Source organism: Acanthopagrus latus, chromosome 17, assembly GCF_904848185.1.
Source record: "Acanthopagrus latus isolate v.2019 chromosome 17, fAcaLat1.1, whole genome shotgun sequence".
NCBI lineage: Eukaryota > Metazoa > Chordata > Actinopteri > Spariformes > Sparidae > Acanthopagrus > Acanthopagrus latus.
Genome location: NC_051055.1, coordinates 1,740,153 through 1,760,861, shown reverse-complemented (window position 1 = coordinate 1,760,861; position 20,709 = coordinate 1,740,153). Strand labels below are relative to the sequence as shown.

The 20,709-nt window shown below is 42.5% G+C and overlaps 1 protein-coding gene and 1 long non-coding RNA gene across 3 annotated transcripts in view; one reads left to right on the top strand and one right to left on the bottom strand.

Moving 5' to 3' along the window:
• Nucleotides 1-810: 810 nt before the first annotated feature.
• Nucleotides 811-20,709, top strand: part of gask1a (golgi associated kinase 1A) — a 74,976-nt gene continuing 55,077 nt past the window's right edge. For both annotated transcript variants that reach the window (XM_037074554.1, XM_037074553.1), the window contains exon 1: nucleotides 811-1,155. In XM_037074554.1, the coding sequence (XP_036930449.1) occupies nucleotides 1,153-1,155 (3 nt within the window). In that variant the 5' untranslated portion in view covers nucleotides 811-1,152. The remainder of the gene's footprint in view (nucleotides 1,156-20,709) is intronic.
• On the bottom strand, nucleotides 4,063-7,320 carry LOC119006151. The gene is made up of 3 exons (XR_005070694.1): nucleotides 7,284-7,320; nucleotides 6,697-6,781; nucleotides 4,063-6,548 (listed from the first exon to the last, which is right to left on the bottom strand). It is a non-coding gene; the product is annotated as an uncharacterized LOC119006151 (long non-coding RNA).

The following is a 20,709-nucleotide window of genomic DNA, read 5'->3' as shown; positions in this document are numbered from 1 at the left end:
CTGTGCTTGCCTTCTTTACATGCATGTTCACCATCCTTCCTCCCTCTCATTCCATGAGCCTCTGGAGTTGTGAGCTAAGACTTTTTTTTTTTTTACTGTTCCTGTCTGTGGTGTTGAGCCACTAAAATTCCAGTGAATCCTCAGACTTAATGTTACATTATGATTTATTTAAAGTGACCAAATTGTCATGGAAAATGGAAAATGCAATTAAATAGCTTAAGTAAATCTTAAGTGGAAGTGCATCTGTCATTTCATTTAATGTTCAAAATATTATGAATCTTGATTTAGGAAAAAATACACATTGGGTAGCCTGTTGATGAGCATACATCAGCCGTTACACATGTGTGAGTCTGCCACCAGGTGTCCCACATTGTCCCTCAGAAACATACCCCTTGTCCCCCCTCTGGCTTATTGGCAGGTGGTCACCCTATCCTCCAGATGACCTTGAAGTCTAACTTACTTGGTGTTACACTGTCACGATTAAGTGATTTTTTTTTTTTTTTTAAGCAGCATAATAATGTTTGCCTTTCATGGATGACGGAAATGTGAGCCACACAGTTACCAGCAGAGGTCAGCGACATTCCTTGTCTCAGAGGAGACAAAAACAGTTTTTTTTTCTCAGATTAAGTGAATGCGATGTGACACGTTCAAGTTATTTTATGAATTATGATGACTGGATTTTACGCATTAGCTTAAGTTCGTTGGCCATCACAAAGAGAACAACTTAAAATGTCTGGCAGCTGGGAGGATCCTGTGGTGGAGGAACAGTTCTCATATTTCTGTTCAGGGTCGTTCCTCCCAACACAGAGCTTTTACTTTGAGTTCAGCCTCTCCAGACGCACGCGTGGAACAGCGCGTTCCCCCGAGAGGTGAGGCTGGGCTCGTGACAGCCTGCCTGCCGATTACTGTAAAGTTTGCAGCGTAGACAATGACGGTGGTGATGTTACCTGTTTGACTCAGATTACTTTCAGCAGCAGAGAGTCGTGTTGACTCTGGACTAAAGTTTCGGCGGTGTCGCGCGCTGCTGCAACTTCAGGACCATCGGCTGTCCGTCCAGGTGGAGACTGATCAAGCTCCGGTTGACGGGATTTCTCTGCGATAAATGAGTCAAACGACGCAGGGGCAGACTGCGCTGGGACTGACGTACACACCATGGTAAGGCTACCAGTGTTTCCCCTTCAGCTGTCTGAAGCGTTGAGAGCATACGGACGCGGTGAGCGGGACCTGTGGATCAGTCCTGACTCACACTAAAGGATGTCAGTTGTTCTGTTGTCGTTATTGATCACCTATTTTTACCCATATGTTTGATTTAAGGATAACGGATTGTTTTGTAGTATCTTTTGCGTTGCATCAGAACAAAGGACATTCCATATTTGGACAATAGCCAAGCACAGTTCATCCAGTCACAGTGTGTTTACAATAACTTCCAGGTATAAAATCCTGGCATCACTCCAGTTACTCCAGAGTAGAGACGTCAAAAATAATTAGTAGAAAATCTATTAGTTGAGTAGGTGACATAAATCAATAACTATTTTCATTAATCATTTACTTTTCAAGCACACTGCCATACATTTTCTGCTTTTAGCTTTCCATTTTAACCCCCCCCCCCCTTTGGATCTTTTATTGGACAAAATGTGCAGTTTGAGGAAGGTGATTTTGGACAATTGTCTGACAAACCAAAGGAGTAATTGATTAATTCAGAAAATGTTCAGCAGATTAATTAGTGAATAAGTTCATATAGTTGAACATACATGGTTTTTAGGAAACAAGTATAAACAGTGTTTTCTCTATCCTCTTTTGGTTGGTCGTCTGTCTTTAAAGCTGCCTTTTAGTCTTACATTTCAAATTGGTTCCATATGCAGAGCAGACAGGCTCCACGTTTGAACTGCCACATGGAAACCAAGAGGGAAACTCTCTGCTCATTCCTCTTCTCTTCTCTTCTCTTCTCTTCTCTTCTCTTCTCTTCTCTTCTCTTCTCTTCTCATTATTTTCCCATTCCCATGTCTCCTCATGTTTATCTTTTTCTGACTCAATAACCTCTCATTATACTGTAATTGTAGAGAGTAGTGGAAATGCAAAACATACGTTTAAGTTGATTTTGGTTGTTATTGTACTTGAAATTCAATGAGAGTAACAGATGCATGTTTCAGAGTAACATTTGAACTGAAATGCTGTTCATTCACTGCTGCCTCCCTTTTACATTTGCAACATTTGTTTAAAACATAAAGGTACAGTTGATTGTAGATCTCAGATTGAACTTCACTGTTGTTCACCCACTGGGCCCACATTGGAATTCAGTGGTGGGCACAACACAACCCATACAGACCGAAAGTATAGTCAGTGTTTGTATGTTAAACACCAGGGACTGCTGCCCTGCTGCTGCTCATTGTGTTCTCAGCTGTGCTTTCCTGTTCCTTTGCTCCACGTCTACATTTGTGTGGGCCAAGAAAGAAAAACAGAGGGTAGACATGCTTTAACTGATTTTGATGATTGAGCCTATATTAGATGAGCATGCTCAAACACACTCCTGGCTTGGAGCTCCAGGCTGAGTCAACCAATCTTTCTCTCTCTCTCTGTCTCACTCCTTCACTCACTCACTCACTCACTCACTCACTCACATGCACGCACACACACACACACACACACACACACACACACACACACACACACACACACACACACACACACACACACAACCATATGTGAATCAGACAGTAGTAGGACCCAGAGCTCTGCAGCCACTTCAGCTTTTGGTTTCTTTCCACAAGGCCTGCTAGGGTAACCTAATGAGTGCTCACCTTGTTGGTAACACGTCATTTTACATTGCTTCATTTTTATAAGCTAAGTTGTAATTACAATCATTTATTTCTGTTATGAATTCAAGTATGTCATTTCTATATACAGTTCTGCTTAACTTCTGCTGATCCTGTCATTTTAATTTTTGACTAGTATTTATCTTACTTCACTTGAATAGGCCACTGAATTGAGGTAAGTTGTTATAGCTTAGTTAGTTAGTTATAAATTAGTTGCAAGTTTACTGGATATGTATTAAAGAAATTACCAGATATTTATACACTACTTATTGGAAAACAACATAATAGTATTACTCAGTAGAGGTAATTTTCAATACCTCCTGTGGTAATTATTGTGGAAATTTGGGCAATTAATGAGAAATCTCAAATATGTTGCTTGGTTGTTGACACCTACTGAACATGAAATATGTTGACCTGTAAAATGAAGTGTTTGCAATTGCATTGCAGCTACAAAGCCAATTTGATTGACACAATGTTCTGTAATCACCAACAATCATTGCTGAAGTTACTGTATGTATATTTTTAACTAGCAGATTTTTTCACATTTTCAGAAAACCTGTAAATAAATTCATGATTGAGCCAAACTTTAGGAATGTTTTTTTTTGACAAAGTAGTTTGTGTTCCACTCATTCTTCACTCATTGCTCTCGCTCAAAGAAAACTGAGTTATAGAAAACATTGGAACTCAAGGCGTCCATGATATACAGATTCTGTACTGCAATCACTCCAGTTAAATAAACCAATTAATTTAGAATAAAAGGTAAATACCCCCCTCAGTACGAGCTGAGGTTTCTGGCCATTAGCGGTTTGCCTGAGGCAGCACAATGGCATAGGACGGCCGTATTCCATGCACATTTACCTGCTCACTACCTCCTATTTTGTTGGCCTGTTGCATTGTGGATGATCCATGAAAACTCTGACACTACTAGATTTACCTCAAAGCAATGGCCTGTGTTTAGTTAGGGTTAGGCCCCCCTCTTTAATACCTCGTAAGGTCTCATTAAGACAAAAAAGTCATCACAAACATGTGGCCTGCTTAATCTTCGTCTTGCGAAGACAATTATCCGGTCATTGAGTAAATGAAACACTTGCAACCACTGTTTTGTTTGAGGTTGAACATCAAGATAACTCTAGTGTGTGCATGCTTCTAAATTTCTACATTAGCTTTGCAATTTTGTTCTGATTTTTCTTTCCATCAACATCTAGCTCCTAATTCACTAGCAAGGACCACATTGTCAACGGGGTGCGTTTAAGGATTTATTAGTGACAAAGGAAAATGAAGTGTAGACGACGTAGGTTCTTTTGAGTTCTTCAAGTGCGTTGTGGGAATTCTTGTAGAGAATGCACCGCCGCTCCCGGGCAGTGACGGATCCCCTCATGGACCTACAAAGGAGAGGAGAGAAAAGAAGAAACAGGGAGAGAGAAATGGGGTGGGGCGGAGGGGCGCAGAATACAAGAGCAAAGCAGAGGAGAGGGTCAGGTGGTTATTTATAGAAATGCGGAAGTTGGCGCTGTTGAGGTGTGGTCCTGCTCCTGAAACTTCACCAATTAAGCTTCAGTTCACTAGCAAGGACCACACTGTCAACGAGGTGCGTTTAAGGATTTATTAGTGACAAAGGAAAACGAAGTGTCGAAGATCTTGGTTCTTTTGAGTTCTTCAAGTGCCTTGTGGGGATTCTTGTAGAGAATCTGCCGCTGCTCCCAGGCAGCGATGGACCCCCCAAAACTTTCAATTACTTGACAAGAGATTGAGCGGATCTGAGATCTTTGAGATCTGAACGGATGTAGCGGTGGTACGTTTAGGAGGACCAGGGGCCCATGAGATGTATGAGGTGTTCTGGGATGCCATTAGGGGAGGCTGAAGTGGCAGCTACGATTCTGAAGGAGTGCCCGGAGTAGTTGTCGGGCAAAATACCAGACAATGAGAGCACATGGCGAAAGTGATGGTGGAACCAGAATCGAGTAGCCACTTGGCCGAATTCGGAGATGAAGAGAGGATCTGTCATTGTTGTGGTCTGAGATTTACGGAATTGCAAGAAGTTTGCAAGGGTTTTGAAAGGATTCAGTAGTGATTGGAACTTGAAGAAGAAGACGGGTGCAGGCGGACCAAATTGATTGGTTTTGGTTCGCTTTAAGTGGAACACTAGCAAGAACATGGCTTCAAGGGTTTGGGCGACTTGAGGAGTGCCGTACCCGGAACGGATTGTGTGGAGGCAGATGGACAGCAAGTCGACGGTGAGAGGAAGATGACGAGGGTTTTTTGCTGGCTCTTGGCATAGGAATCCTTTGAAGAGGGAAGTTATCTGGGGATGGCTGGGGGCCAGGCCCAAACTGCCAGTTATTAACTTGGGGAAGAAGCTTATACCACTAAGGTAAGCTTGATGATGTCTGTTTTTTGCCATGTTGGAATGGGCATGAGTACTGAAGAAGTTGAGGTGATGAGATCAAACGACGCAAAAGTTATGTTGTATAGTCTTGAAAGTCATGAAAGCTTTTCCCAAGCTGTCCAGTAGGAAGAGAGGGACGAGGGTGAGAGGCTGTTGATGATGGAGCTCTGGGAGTCACTTATCAGGGGTATTGCGCAGGATTTACGAGTTGAATGTCAGTGTCTGACTGGCACGTATCTGCGTGAGTTGCCAAACTTCTGAACTTCTGGCTTCGTTAGTGAGCTCTGGGGGCAATTCTGCTGCAGACCATCTTCCATTGTATGAATCCCCAAAACCAGCTTAAGGAGCAGCATCGATGTACGGATGTATGTTGTGCTGGTGAGTCGGTTTGTCGTCGTAAAAGAATGTGATTCCGCTCCAATTGGTGAGAAGGTAGAGTCACGGACGGATTTTGGCAAGGCTCGAGCTAGGTCAAGAGTGATGGGACGGAAGAAGCGATGGATAGTAGGTTAAAGGCTCGCCCTTGGGGGATGATGCATAAGGCAAAGTTGAGGTGGCAAAGAAGGGACAGAGTTGATGTTTGGTGCAGCACGGGGCGCAGAAGAAGATTTGGTTGAGCTTTCCAACTGGGAATGATGCCTGAAACTTGTTTATGTTGAGAGTAATTCCAAGAAACTCGAGGGATGTGGAGGGGCCCTTTGTTTTCTCTGCGACAATGGGACCCCAAGGTCAGATAAGACTGAAGTCAGGGTAACTGGGCTGGAAGTGGGTGGCGATGGGGGGACAAAGAGAAATCGTCCAAGGTTCCAAGGTTGTTAGACAGGACTCAGCCGAGTACTTCTGGTAGGTTGCTGAAGAGTTTAGGCTGCTTTTCAACTGAAGGTGAGCCTAACGGCGGAGTAATATGCACCACGCCTGCAGATGCTGAAGAAACACCAGAAGTCGGGGTGAATAGGGAGGACTTGAAAGCACTGGTGATGTCTGTTTTGAGAGCCGTGACCCTTTCCCGGCGAGTTTGATAAAGGCGATGGCATGGTTGATGGTGGTGTAGTGAATAGGGAAGTCCTCACTCGGGATCAAGCTATTGATGCTGGGGATGGTACTGCCATGGGGTGCTTAAAGATTGTTGATGATGCGCTTCTTTGATATAATATTTCCTGGTTGCGATACCGAGGGGGCTGATGCAGAAGTTAGGGAATGGAGGACGGATGACCTTTGAGTCATTGAAATAAATCTTTGTGGTCATTTAAGATTTATATTTGAGTACCCCTGTTGTAGTGTCTTGTATTGCTTGGCCAAGGTTGCTGGATTGTAGGTGCCTGGACTTTCAACATCTGCAGACTTGTTAGCTGTAAGACACAAAAATACATAATTAATATGCCTCAGTTTAGAAAAAGTTTCTCATGTTGTTGCATGACAAAAAATGTCGAAAAAAACTGCCCACTCGATTTTTCTTCAGTTTTGGTGTACAACACTGTAGCTAATTGAACTACAAACCTTACAAGTAACCTTTACGGTTCATGCTACCCTTAAACCAACATCCAACGTCAACCACAATGTCCTCAGTGTCAAATCCAGATATCTGCAGAACATGATATGAGTGCAAAGATGTCATTTTACAGCAAATTAATTTCACCTTACATTAACAGATATTTAATATAAAAGCAAACATGTTGAAATTTACTCATAAAAACCTCTCGCCTGCATGTTTTGCAGTGTTAGGGATTATATGGCAGGGGCATCCATGAATGTACATTTTTTGGTTTTCCTGAAGCATTTTTGCTGCAATTGAATTTTTGGCACCAGTGTTAACTGTCAGGTCGGGGTAAAAAGGGAAGACTATGGAAGGGGAGGTGGACCCAAATGCAGTTACACCGGAGGCAAGATCAGGGAAAAAAAAGGTGAGCTTTATTTAAAAGCTGTTTACAAAAACCAAAAGCAGACAAACCGGGATGAAAAACAAAGTAACAACCAAGAACGAGACAAAGTAGCAAAGCAAAACCAGCAAGACAAAGTAGCAAATCAGAAATCAAAGTTCAACTCAAACAACAGAAACCAGAAATCAAAATCCAAAGAACACATACCATTCAGGAAGAGCCTGGACAAGAGCAAACAGAAAACAATGACCGGACACAGAGAGAGGGAAACACACATACTAAATACACAGACACTAATGACATAACGAGGAACAGGTGAGGAGAGAGAGGAGGAAGGAAGCCAGGTGTGATAATGAGGGGGAGGAGCACAGAGGAACAGACCAGGAGGGAACAAGACAACAGACAGAGGGAGCCAGAGGGGAGAACATAGGAGAACTTAGAGGACACATGAGGGCATGGAAAAATCAAAACATGAGACACAAGACATGGAAAAACAAAACATAACACAAGACATGATACAATGACGTAAATCAAATACAAGAAACCAAAAACCAGACACAAGAACAAACAAAAACAGGAGTCATGACATTAACAGGGGCATTGTCAACTGACAAGCCAACACAGTTTTTCCAAGGAATGTTATTCTCCATCAGTGCGTCGTGGATTTTTTTACATATGACATCAGCTGTGCCACATCTATTTCCACTTGTAGTGCACATGTCCAGGAATCTGTGCACAACTTTGGTGGTGTCAAATACCCTGACAGTTAAGGGGTTCATCTTCTCCTGTAATGATATGGTAAATAACTAATTTTGCATGCATACACTGGATGTGTATTATTTCAGTGTGCCTTAAACATGAGGAAATAGAAACAGGCAATTTAGCTGTCAAAGTTATATCCTACCTGTGTCATTTGAACCATCTTTGACCAATGTAAAGGGATTTTCCCTCATCTTCATCACCAGCTCATTCTTATAATGTGGTGCCACTGCTTCATTAATGATGCAGGTAGTGTGTGTGCTAGCACTCTTGAAATTTTGAGCTGTGGGAGAGTCTTTGAAACACTCTCTGTACAAGGGGCTGAAATGGTCAGCCACAGCAAATGGCACATCGCCTTGAACCATTGCTACGGCAACTTTGACTTCAGCTCTCCTTGTCTGCAACAGAAACAAATGAAAAAAGATTTAGCTCTGCTGACTACACATTTGAATGTCTACATGGCCATTAAAATCTGAATTTTAGTAACAACAAAAATACATTACAGAGCAGTATTCTGTCCATGTCATGGATGAATGTCTCATATATCATGTGCCACAAACATAGAATTGGTTGTATTATTTTGGATAAATGGTATTCATGAACTTTGTAATCTTTTGGATGTAGTGTGCTATGTACCTTGACCTCTTGGACACTCATTTCTGCAGTCACTGGCACGTAAAAGTTTTAGACTGTGCTGGCTGACTTCAGTGCCTGCTGTTTGGCCTTGTGCCCCTTACTTTCTATGTGCCTGGTCACATCTCGCACACCTTGATAGACACATGAGTTCTCTTGGCGGCAGAGGGAGCACCAGTAATAGAAGCTGGTGCTTCCTACAGTAATAAATGGCCATTTACGGGTCCATTCTTTATTAAAAGAGCTCTTGTAGGTGGCTGCTCCTGGTACTTTTTTATGTTTGTTTTGATGGTCTCTTTTGACTCCATAGCCATCTCGGACATCTCTTCCTGCTCTGTCTCTTTCTCTTCCACCTGTGCTGTGTGTTCCTCTTCCTCCTGCAATGTCTCTTCCTCTTCCACCTGCACTGTTTCTTTCTCCTGCACTGTCTCCTCTAACCTGGGCTTTTTAGGGGGGTTTCCTCTCATGGCAAATGAGAGGATGCTTGATTGCTTTGCCTTTTTACCTGACATCTTTGAAAGACATATGCAATGATTAATGCATCCATGGCCAGGATGATCATAAAATATGACATGATTTTAAAAGTGACCTATGAAAACAGCAGTGTTAATTTTATAAACAACGACGTTTACTAAACGTAAACACTATTTCAGCAGCAGGTATACTAGCTCAGCACTAAGCAGCAGAATGCAGTTTCTATTTAACTAGCAGCTAATTACCGTTGGTCAGCCGTTAACATAACAAACCCACTGTCTGTCACAGTGAAACCATTTTTATTTATTGACTACCGTCATTCAAACAACCTAAGATGGTTCGCTGATGTGTGTGAGTATTTATGACTTACTTTGTTTGCATACTCCAGTGGTCTCTGTGATGCTCGTAGCTCATGATCCAGTTGTAATTTCCAAAGGAAAACCTCATGGGAATGCCGCCGGTTGTAGCAGAAGTGGTTTTTTTCATTGGTTGTTGCATTAAGATTTACCCAGATACAGTAGTGCTTCTGTTTCTGATCAGAAACAACTTTCTTTTTTTGACTGACGGTACTGACACTGTGACGTGCTCGATTCCTGCCGGTTCCGTAGCGAGAGCGGCACACTAGATCGAAAGACCCAAAAGAGTGACTGTCACGCTCAATGCATGACACTTGAGAGCCCTGTCCATGGGTGGAGTCACGTGATCATCACGAGGGATGCAGTAGTTTCTCACTACAGCTCTGCAGATCCCCCAATATGATAACATTTTACCCTTTGGTTGATTGTTTAGTTTATCTAAACGTTTTCAACTCTCAATTACGACGACTTCGTCAAAGAAGACTGCTTCTAAGCAGAACAATTTGTTTTTAGTCGACAATGAAGAGCTAGCTGAGCTAGCTGAGCTAGTTAAGCCAGTGGTCGCAGAAGCTATGAAGGAGGCGATCCCTAAATTCGAGGAGGATGTGGTGGCTCAACTCTCAGCGAAAACGCAAGCTATGGTGGCTGAGCAAATGTCAGAATTTAGGAGTGAAATGGTGGAGACAAATGAAACCCATCTGTCTGCAGTGGAGAGCCGCCTCTCTGCTATGGTGAGCAAACTAACAGCATGGTGCACCAGCCCAGAAGATAAGCTAACCGACATGGAAATCTCCTAACTGTGACCTAAGTACACTTAATGTCCCAGGGTCATTTTTACATGTTTTGGGAATGCCCTGATGTATATGCCTTTTGGAGACACTTATGTTCCACTATAAGTGACATGCTTGAAGTAACTATTCCACTGTCACCGACCTTACTTTTACTTAATGATGACTCTAATCTAGAATTATCTCTACAGCAGAGGCATTTATTGTGGGCTGGTCTCACTGCAGCAAAGAAAATGTTGGCCTTGCGTTGGCAACCTCCTCACACACTGTCTTGGCAGCAGTGGGACAACTCATTTCTAGACATAGTTATGATGGAGAGACCTGTGGCCAGGGTACATGGAGCTAGTAAGAAAACCCTAAAAGAGTGCAGCATTAACATGAGATTATTACTGTTATTACTTATTTTATTATTATTACTCTTATTTTTGTGTGTGTATATGGGTATGTATGTATGGGTATGTATATGTGTGTGTGTGTGTGTGTGTGTATGTATGTATGTGTGTGTGTGTGTGTGTATATATATATATATATATATATATATATATATATATATATATATATATAATATATAAATATATATACATATTCATTTTCATTTTCTTGAGAGGCTGAGAGATCGGGGGGAGGGTGGGGACATTTTGCTCAGTATATGTATCTGTAAGGTGTATGATTTTGTGATGTTTTAAAACTCCAAATTTGTACTTTTATGGAATCCACACTTATATTGTATCAATAAAAATTTGGGTATTAACATTAGCATTTTCTTTTTTGGTCCTAACTTATGTATTTTCCTCCAGAATTGCTGAGGGTTACCAGTTTGTAATTGTTCTAACTTGAGGGCTTGACCTCTATTAAACCTCCTTTTAAAGAGCCTGACCTTTCTATCAAAGTTAACCTGGCATTGCTTGAATTCACTATGCAAGGCCTTCCTCTTCAAGGGTTCCCCAAGACCACATTTAAGAAATGTTCTCTTGCAGAACACAACTTCGACCATAACTCATTTAAATCATTATTCCAATATGGTTGTTTAGTTCTGTAATATTTCTTTGTAGAACCCATTTTTTTACAGGACAATATTTCTCCATCTCATCATGCAAAAGATTACAGAGATTGTTGTAACTCTGGTCCATCTGTTCCTGATTTTCCTGTACAATCTGTAATTGACCTGTTACCTCCAGTATGGCCCTGCGACACCTCTCAGAAGAGAGAAAATCACCAGGATAATTTCTATCTCGTCTTTTTTGCATGCTTTAATCCATTTTTCAAATTGCTACTAAAAATGTCCAACATGAAACACAGTCCTCAGCTGGATGCATTTCACTTACCCATGTATGGAGGCCATGGTCCTGCAGCGTGGGGTATTATAGTACTATTCTCTTTGCCATTGCTGTAATTTATGGCTTTGATGGGTATCTGTTTGACTGTCCATTCCCCCTTTGCCCTCAGGATTGCAATCATACTGGTCATGATGTTTTGAATGAGCCGACATCTGAGCTCCTTTGACATCTGGCAGTTGCGCTGTTTGCCTCTCTTCAACAATTCAAACTACTGTTGATGGACTTGCTCAAGTTCTGTGTCGGTGTGCAATACATATTCTGGAAAGGATAACTTCACAACCTTTTAAGAGGTTGTGCACTTTGGGACTTGCATTCACAGGGGTGGATATCTGTTGCATGGGTGACGCACTAAAGGAGGAAATGCTCGATAATTTTGAGTGTTCTTGGCCAGACTCCTGTAAAATAAAGAATAATGAACTACTGCAAAAAAGTACCCTTTTTTTGACAACACAAAATGCAATGTAGCATTAACAGCTCTGCACATGTAATAATAAGCAGTGTTCCATTTTAGGGGTTAAATCACTTACATCAACTAACCGAACACCGATCAATTAATCTAAACTGAAAACACATATGTAGACTACCATGCCTGTTCTAAAAACACTGTGCTATTAGCTCAATGTGCTGCCGCCAACTTAAATAGGTGGTTAGTTTAACTACTTAACTTAGAAACTGACCTCCTCCGACGCACCATGACAGGCATGCCAGGCTGCTTTTCGGGTGACCCCAAACCCATGCATGGTCCTGAATTTCAGCTGTCTAAAAGTCACTCTACAGAGCTCTATTCAGAGCAGTCTGTTTCTGTGCCTGCACCTTTAAATGCTAATGAGCTCCGTCTGTCAAGGCCTACTTGGAGAGCCCTGCCTGCTATGTCACTCCCAGGGAAAGGTTTGCCCTTGCTTTAGCAGTAGCATGTGCTAATGTTTACGGTGGATATAATGCTCATGGAGATTTTTTCATTCAACCATACCAGTTTGACCCAGAATGGGACCCAGAAGGAGAGGCTCCTGAAGAAGAAGAGACTCTGTGGCTGCAGCAGGACGTTTCAGAATGGTTGATGTGTCTGAATAACGTTAGTTTGTTTGTATGTGTTGTTACAGTTACTGCCATGTAGCTAATGGCTAACAGCTAGCGAAAGATGTGTTTGTCTCCAACACTCTTGACCCTTGGACACTGTTAGCATCGTCTCTGTCTCCAATCTTCATGTTCCCAGACTTTTTACTGTGACAACCAAGCTCCATTGTAATATTATTAACATCAAACTCGCTTCAAACGCCATTGCATAGTGGACCGAAGCAGAGCTAACTAGTTCGCCAGTTTCCAGCTGACTTCACTGTACTTGCAGGCAACTGTAAATACAATCAAATCACGGAGTCACTTCTCGGTGGCTCAGGTGCAGTTGCTGGGTCCGGTATGGGTGGGACTGATCCTTTAAGAGGGTCAGTGTTGAGGCAAAGCCATGAAATGTCAAATTTGAAAATTAAAATGCATTAGCAGAAATGCTTTTTCATTTCAAGGTCATAGCTGCATTATTTGACTCATTAATAAAATTAGTAATAAATCATCCAAATGGCATTTTCATTTTCTTCTTCAAGACTGCTCATTTTGTCACACACCTGAAAAGAAAAGTCAACAAGAGGACATTGCTTTTTTGTTTCCATGCCCGCCCCCTGCAAAAAAGTGTCCATTTCAATTTGCAATCCCAAGTGGTGCAGGAGAGTGACGTCAGAGGCCTCTCTTCTTCTTCATCCCCCAGTCTGACTGACTGTGCTATGCATCTAAGAGGTTGGTAGTCCATGGGCCAGACTAGATTTTGGTACCACTCAAGGTGGCAAAACCTAGTAACTTTTTTTTGAAATGGTACATGTCCATAGATGATATTTTGGTATGATAATCCATCCTTAGTGGTAGTTTTGTGACAGTTATCAGCACATGAAGTTAAACGCCCTAAAATAAATAGGCCTCCAGGTGCGGGTGCATATCTTATTTTATTTTCAGAGCTTTACGCAACTTTTATGAGGGCATATTTGGTAGTGTTTTAAAGGGCAGATTCATAGCTTTCGTTTAAACCACGTTTTGGGCCTGTCTAAAAAACGTCACATAAAAAGGTCACATTGGCTACTCAAACTGTCAACAACAACTATTTTTCTACAATTTTTGCCTAAACTATAGTCTTTTTTATAGCATTGTGATATGTAGGAAGAACACTGACACAAAAACAAACACTGAAATACTCACAGGACTTTTTTTTTTTACAAAAACGTGCCGACAAATTCAGTATAAAGTGGCCAGAATATGAGTTTAAATAACTAATCATATAACCTGTCATTATTCACTTCAATATCATAAATCTGTCAGTTTCCCTTCACTTCATAATGTAAGGTAGAGAGATCCCCTTCAGTGTGTCGTTATCCAATCCATTCCACTTGTTCATATAGAGAACACCCACATCACTGTGTTTGTTCTTGTACTGTATTAAAAAACAGACTGAAATAATAATACAGTGGAACCCCGGCTTACGAAGACCCTATTTAACGAAAAATTCAAGTTACGAAGGCACTTAACGGCAATATTTCTGCCCGTGGTACGGCAAAATGCCCGCGTTACGAAATCCCACAAATACAGGAACATTCACGTTAATTTCAGATTTGCCGCGACCGAAATTAAAAAATAAAAAATAAAATAGAAAATTAAAAAAAAAAAATTATAAGTTTAAAAAAATGTTTTGAAAAATATCATTGCACAGTGTACGTACGTACATTAATTAACGTAAATGTAAGTTTTAGTTTTAATGTTTAGAATTAAATTCCATAATGTTATGTACATGTACACGTATGTATGTATGCATGCATACGTATGCTTTCTTCAGCCTCCGCCACCTCCTCCTCCACCAAGAACTTCGTCTTCAGCCAGCATCGCCTCATTTATTTTATTGATATTTATTAATACATTTATCATTTATAAATTATTTTCTTCATTTCAGATTGTATTTTGGAATATTCTCAATGTTTTTTTTCAAATATTAAGTCATATTTGTAGAAGAAATACAGGACTGGTAGGGGGCCTGGAACGAATTAGGCTATTTATAGGGAAAAAGGTGCTTCGACTTACGAAAATTTTGACTTACGAAAGACCCTCTGGAACGAATTCACTTCGTAAGTCGGGGTTCCACTGTAATTAATAATTTCTCAGTCTTTGTTAGCTGTTTGTGAAATTTTGTGCTCGCGCGCAACGTTCGCTCGCATCCTGTGCATCTCTTGGGGGCTAAGCCTTCCCTGTCCTTAAAACCTAGTGATGCCCCTGGTCCAGGGTCAAGGCAACTTTATCTTCAACTTCATCTTCCTCTTCCTCTCTTTCTCTCTCAGTAACATGTTCATGACTCTGCATTTTTAGGTGCCACAAGCTTCGAAATTGTCATCTGAACAGTGTATGAAACAGTCCATCATGGGACACTTTGGCTGTTTTCAACATTATCTAAATTGTATATATATAGGCACACAACCAAGGAGAGAACAACACTGGAACAGAAAATATCACCTTTGACAAGGAAAAAAGGAGATTGGCTGAACAACTTAAAGCCTGAAACACACCTGGCCAACCCTTGGCCATCTGAAGCGTTTAGGGAGACAAGTTCGGGAACAAATCTGTTCCGTGTGTTCAGCTGCATTGGAAGCTTTTGGGACCATGTGGACAGCGCCTGCTTCAATTCAACTTGCAAAGTCTGGGAAGGTTGGCTGTCGGCCGTCTGAGCCATTGGACAATCTGATTGGTTGTGTTCTAGCTGTATGTCCATTCTGATTGGCGGTGTGCTAGAAAATCAGTGCGGTGTGTGGGAGGGGCGGAATTCTGTGTGCGCCGCTGAGCTCTATGGTGTGCGCTTTGTTTTTGTATGCGCTCCGCTCCATCATTTCCTGTTTTCATGTTTTGGATTACTGGCACAAGACTAGCGCCACGCACAAGCACAGAACATACACGCTACTGTGTAATTGGCAGCCGTCAAGGTGGTACGTTTCAACACAAGTTTTCTGCCAAACGGGTGAGATGAGAGGCAACGGAGTGGTCCGATAAAGGCAGTTGACTGTTGGTTTGAATCTGGGCATTGTGTGGGGGCCTTAAAGCTTCTGACTCAGTTTACCGTGTCTCTGATCCAGCGTCTGAATTGGTTTTGTCCCTCAAAGGTTATGAAAAGTCATCCTCTGGGACATCAATTAGCTGCCAGGTGGCCCCGAGCTATCCGGGAGCTCACCTGCTGAACATTGTCTCAGTTGTCTGCAGGTCCAGGATCCGTAATCCCTGGCAAAGTGAAGTTGGTCCAGCTGTGAAAAAGGCTAGACAGCGCAGTTAGCTCAGCCTGCTGTCGGTCCAGCTGGAGTTTATTAGTCAGCTTCAATGTCGAGTCTCTGTTCATATTTGGCCGCTCCAACCTCTTTTTGGCTCCATTTGCCAGTGTAATCTGTAGTCGGGCTGAGAATAGGAGAGACAGTCTGGGGCGCAGATAGTACAGTGTTGACATGGCATCATGGTACTTGGCTAGTTGCTCGAGGACCTTTGGAGTGTAGTCTTTGTAGATATGCACCAGTGTTCCTCGGTATTGGAAGCTGCCTCATCTATTGGGGGCTCCCTGTACAATCATCTCCTTTGTCTGGAGCCGAAGGAGATGAATTATTACCGGCCACAGCCGCGGTCCCGGTTGTGGCTTGGCAGTGAGCATGCAGCGTGCTTGGTCTAGTTCAGGGGGGGACGAGAGAGTCTGTTGGCCAAGTAATTCAACAAGGGTGTCCACAAAAAATGTTGTTGGTTGCGGACCGTCAATAGACTAGAGGAGTCCGATTATCCTGATGTTATTTCTGCTGCTGCGGCTTTCGAAGTCTGCCATCTTCACCTTCACCTTTAGCCTAGTGTTGCTATTGGCTAGTGTTGCACACCGGTCCTCCGGTGCCTGAATCCGTTGGACCTGTTGTTCAGTACTAGCCTCCTGCTAGTCAATCTGTTGGCCGTGCTCCATCACCACAGCCTGTGTACAGCCCAGTTTCACCTCTAAAGCCACTACAGAGTTTTAAAGTCAGCGGATATGCTAGCTCTGTGGTCTTCTAGCTATGCTAGCTACACAGGTATTGTTGCATGTGGTTCAGGTTGCGGTCTCTCCCTCAATGGCCTTTTTAGTGTTTTTCCCAGATTTTGACATCATGCCAGTTTATATCAAGTTAGTAGTGTGCACTGCCATTCTGTAGGCTAGTGTGGTTGATGAAAGAGTAGATTTTTACAGTAAAGATGTAGGGAACGTGAGATCGCCCTGCTTTTCACATGCTCACCTAACCGAAAGTCACAAACTCAAACACACAAAGCGCTCTTTACCTTATCATAAACCAGACTGTACTCAACTGAACAGGCCTCCTGAGTCTTGCCAGTTAATTTACACTGTAACGAAGCACATCCCTCGGCCAATGCAAAGCAACTGCAACCTGCTCAAATGTACTGAAATATGAGTCTGTCGAGGACGTCAAAGTAGATGATGTTCTCACACTAGTGATGTCCAACCATGCCAGCACCCATTCCCTGGACCCGCCTCCCCTCTCCAAAATATCTCTCATGACATCCTGCCATTCCTCACCACTCTGATCAACTCCTCCTTCACTTAAGGCCTCCAGCTCCTCAAGACAGCTGCAGTAAAGCCACTCGTAAAGGTAGGAACACACCGGCCCAACCGTTGGACGTCTGAAGGTGGTGTGTTCAGCTGCATTGGAAGCTTTTGGAGCCATGCGGACGTTGCTGGCTCCGATTGAGCATGTGAAGTCTGAGGAGGTTCCATCATTCCACGTTTTCATGAGTTGCAGTACTGGCACGAGGCTAGTTGTTATGTCCATTCAGGACAAATTAGTTTGTGTTCGTTTGGTACTGCCTCGCTGCATGTTTAGTATGCAGCTGTTTTTATCTGAAATGTTATCTGAAATGATCGAAAGTAAAGACAGTTATGTGCATAAGCCTCTCGTTTACAACTCACATCACAAGCGCCACCCGCTTATTGCATCTTGCACAAGCGCAGAATGTACACACTACTGTGCAGTAGGCAGCACGTCAAAGCAGTGTGTTTCAATGCAACTTTTCTGCCAAACGGGTCAGACAAGAGGCAACGGAGTGGTCGGAGAATGGTCTAAGGAAGTTAGGCAAAATAAGGATGTTGGACGTCTGGGTGGTGTGTGAGGGCCTTAAAGAAAACCCCTCTAGACTCAGCTGACATCCGAAACTGCAGACTTGTAAATCTTCTTTGATTCCTCTCGAAAACTCTGGAACATGCCGTCTATATCCAACTGTCATCCTATCTTTCAGAAAATAAACTCCTCGACTCTAATCAGTCAGCCTTCAGGACTGGTCACTCCACTGAGACAGCCCTTCTTATGGTGACCAAGTCATTCGGTGCCGCCAGAGCCTCATCCAACTTGTCAGTCCTGATTCTCCACAACTTATCCTCTGCGTTTGACACAGTCAACCACCAAATCCTCCTCTCCACTCCACACTTGGCTGAACTTGGCATTGCTGACTCTGCTTTAACCTGGTTCACATAACCACACCTTTCAGGTCACATGGAATGGCTTCTTGTCCAAACACTGCTTTTTGGAAACTGGTGTCCTTCAAGGCTCAGTATTTGGACCGCTTCTGTTTTCACTATACACTAGATCACTAGGCTCTGCAATTACATCGCATGGATTCCCCTACCACTGTTACGCAGATGACACCAAACTGTTCCTCTCTTTTCCCTATCCTCCTCCAACACCCACGTTGTGATGCACATCTCAGAATATTTGGCAGACATCTTTGCTTGGACAACTGCTCATCACCTCAAACTCAACCTTAGAAAAACTGAACTCCTCTTCATCCTGGGGTAAGACTGCCCTCACATAGACCTGTCAGTCAATCCTGTCAGGATTTCATGGTATGGCCTTCATCAACATTGAGAAGCTTCAGCACTACAACATCACTACTGTGGCCCGATCCTGCAGATTTGCCCTCTACAACATCCGCAGGATCTCGTCTATCCTCACAAAAGATGCAACGCAATTCCTGGTCCAAGCTCTGGTCATCTCCCGCCTGGACTACTGCAACTCCCTCTTGGCTGGACTCCCAGCATCTTCGACTAAACCACTGCAGTGTATCCAGAATGCTGCAGTGTGCCTTGTTCACAATCTTCCCAAATTCTCCCATGTGACCCCCCCTCCTTTGTGACTTCCATTGGCTTCTTGTTGTGGCATCCAATTCTGGACTACGGTGCTGGCCTTCAAGGCCATCAATGGTACTGCACCTGTCTACCTCCATACACTGGTCAGATCACACACCCCAGCGAGAGTACTTCGCTCTTCTACATCAGCTGGCTGGTTGTTACCACCGTCGCTGAGAGCAAACAAAGCCCACTCAGCGTTGCAACTCTTCTCTGTTTTGGCACCTCAGTGGTGGAATGAACTCCTGACCAACGTATGGACAGCAGAATCACTCTCCTTCCGCAAATACTCAAGATTCATTTGTTCAGACTTCACCTCAACACCACATAGTATGCCTCCCTCCCAACCCCCTTTCCAAAAATTAAAAAACATGTATGCACTTGTATGTTCAATCATAGTTCTTGTGTAGTCATGCACTTAAAGGATCTTTGACAAATAGTAGTTACGATCCTCAAATGAGGGCTTGTAAATTTAATGTCTGTCAGGTTGGGGTTTAAAGGGGAAGACTATGGAAATATTGCCCAGATATTATACAGGATCTTGTTTGCAAGAAGCTGGCATGCTCTCCTTGTCTTTCCTGTTTATGGCCGACCCTGTCCACCAGAAGATGCCTTCATTAAACACAGTACAGACTACCCACACACTGTTTGCTCAAAAGTATAGTAGAGAAGCTTAGCTAAAAGACATCAGTCCTGCTGGCCGTCTCCTCACTTACCAGGGATCTTCAGGGATGAGAGGGGCATCACGAGCAACACAGTGTCCACAAGTGTGACTGCAACAGAATTCTTGGGTCTGGAGATGTGTTCATTTTCATGTTTTACTATTGAATAACTGTAATAATTAGACTTTCCTATTGTCAGATTGTCAGTATTCTGTTAATTCCATTTTATGGCTGGAATACAGTTAAACACAACATTACACTATCATGCTGGCAACATTAATAACTTGACTTGGACTTTTCTGTGCCAAACATTTTATTGTGTTCCAGTGCCAAATATTCCGAAGTAGAAAACAAACATCCATCTCACATCTCGTCACATGTTGCTGTCCCCATGTCTTGCTCTGCACATGTACTGGAACACTCAATCATCTACAAGTTTTTCTGACTGCATAGAGGTTGTTACTTTGGTCAACGGATGTACTTTGCAAGTAAGATTGTCTTTTCTTTTACTTGGCCATGTTTTCTTTGGATAAGTAAAAACAAATTCCTCTTGTACATAACCAATGGGCAGTGATGGCATCTCAAATGGGTTGGTGGCACATCCTGTGTTACTTCTTCCTTTGGAGCAATGGGATCCTCTGAGGTTGGAGCTGGGGGTGACTGAGATAGATCTGGGGTCTTCCTGGATGCTGTTTGTGTGTAGGAATGGTTAATTTTTACATCTGACACAGAAGGGGTTAACCCTTTTCTAAAAAGGGAGAGTAATTTGTCTTAAAAATCATACCGTACCTGAAAGACAAATATTTACTTAAAATCCTACACAGTATATACAAATGTATTTTTACTTACTTTAAACAGTTACGTATACTTCAAAAACTGAAACAACTCCACTGACTGCCACAAGTAGGGATCTCTTTAAAGTAACTTGCTTTCTGTGCTACAGTTTATCCACAGACCTCGAAGAAAACCAGCAAACCAGAATAACACTGATTACAATATGCCCTTAGACATGCAAATACACAAGTATCGTTCAAAATGACATGTAAAGGCATATGATCTCAAAAAGATACTTGATGAACATACCCTTGAAATGTACTGCATTTGCCGCATGAATCAGCAAGTGCCTCTGGATGATACTTTAAGTTTTGGTTGTGAATTTGGGGCAGACAGGACAAGGAAACACAGATGGTGACATGGTCATGCATTTCAGCCTGTCGTCTTCCTCAATTACAGAGGGGTGCATCTGGAAGAAAAGAATATATACATACATGTTTTAATTTTTGGGAATCCAGATTTTTTTTTTCACATTTTACTCTTATTATACTACCACTGTTTTTAAGGTAAATGACTAACATGTACACAAATTAAATAGAAATTGCCTTAAATGTATTGAGGTGACAAACACATTTCA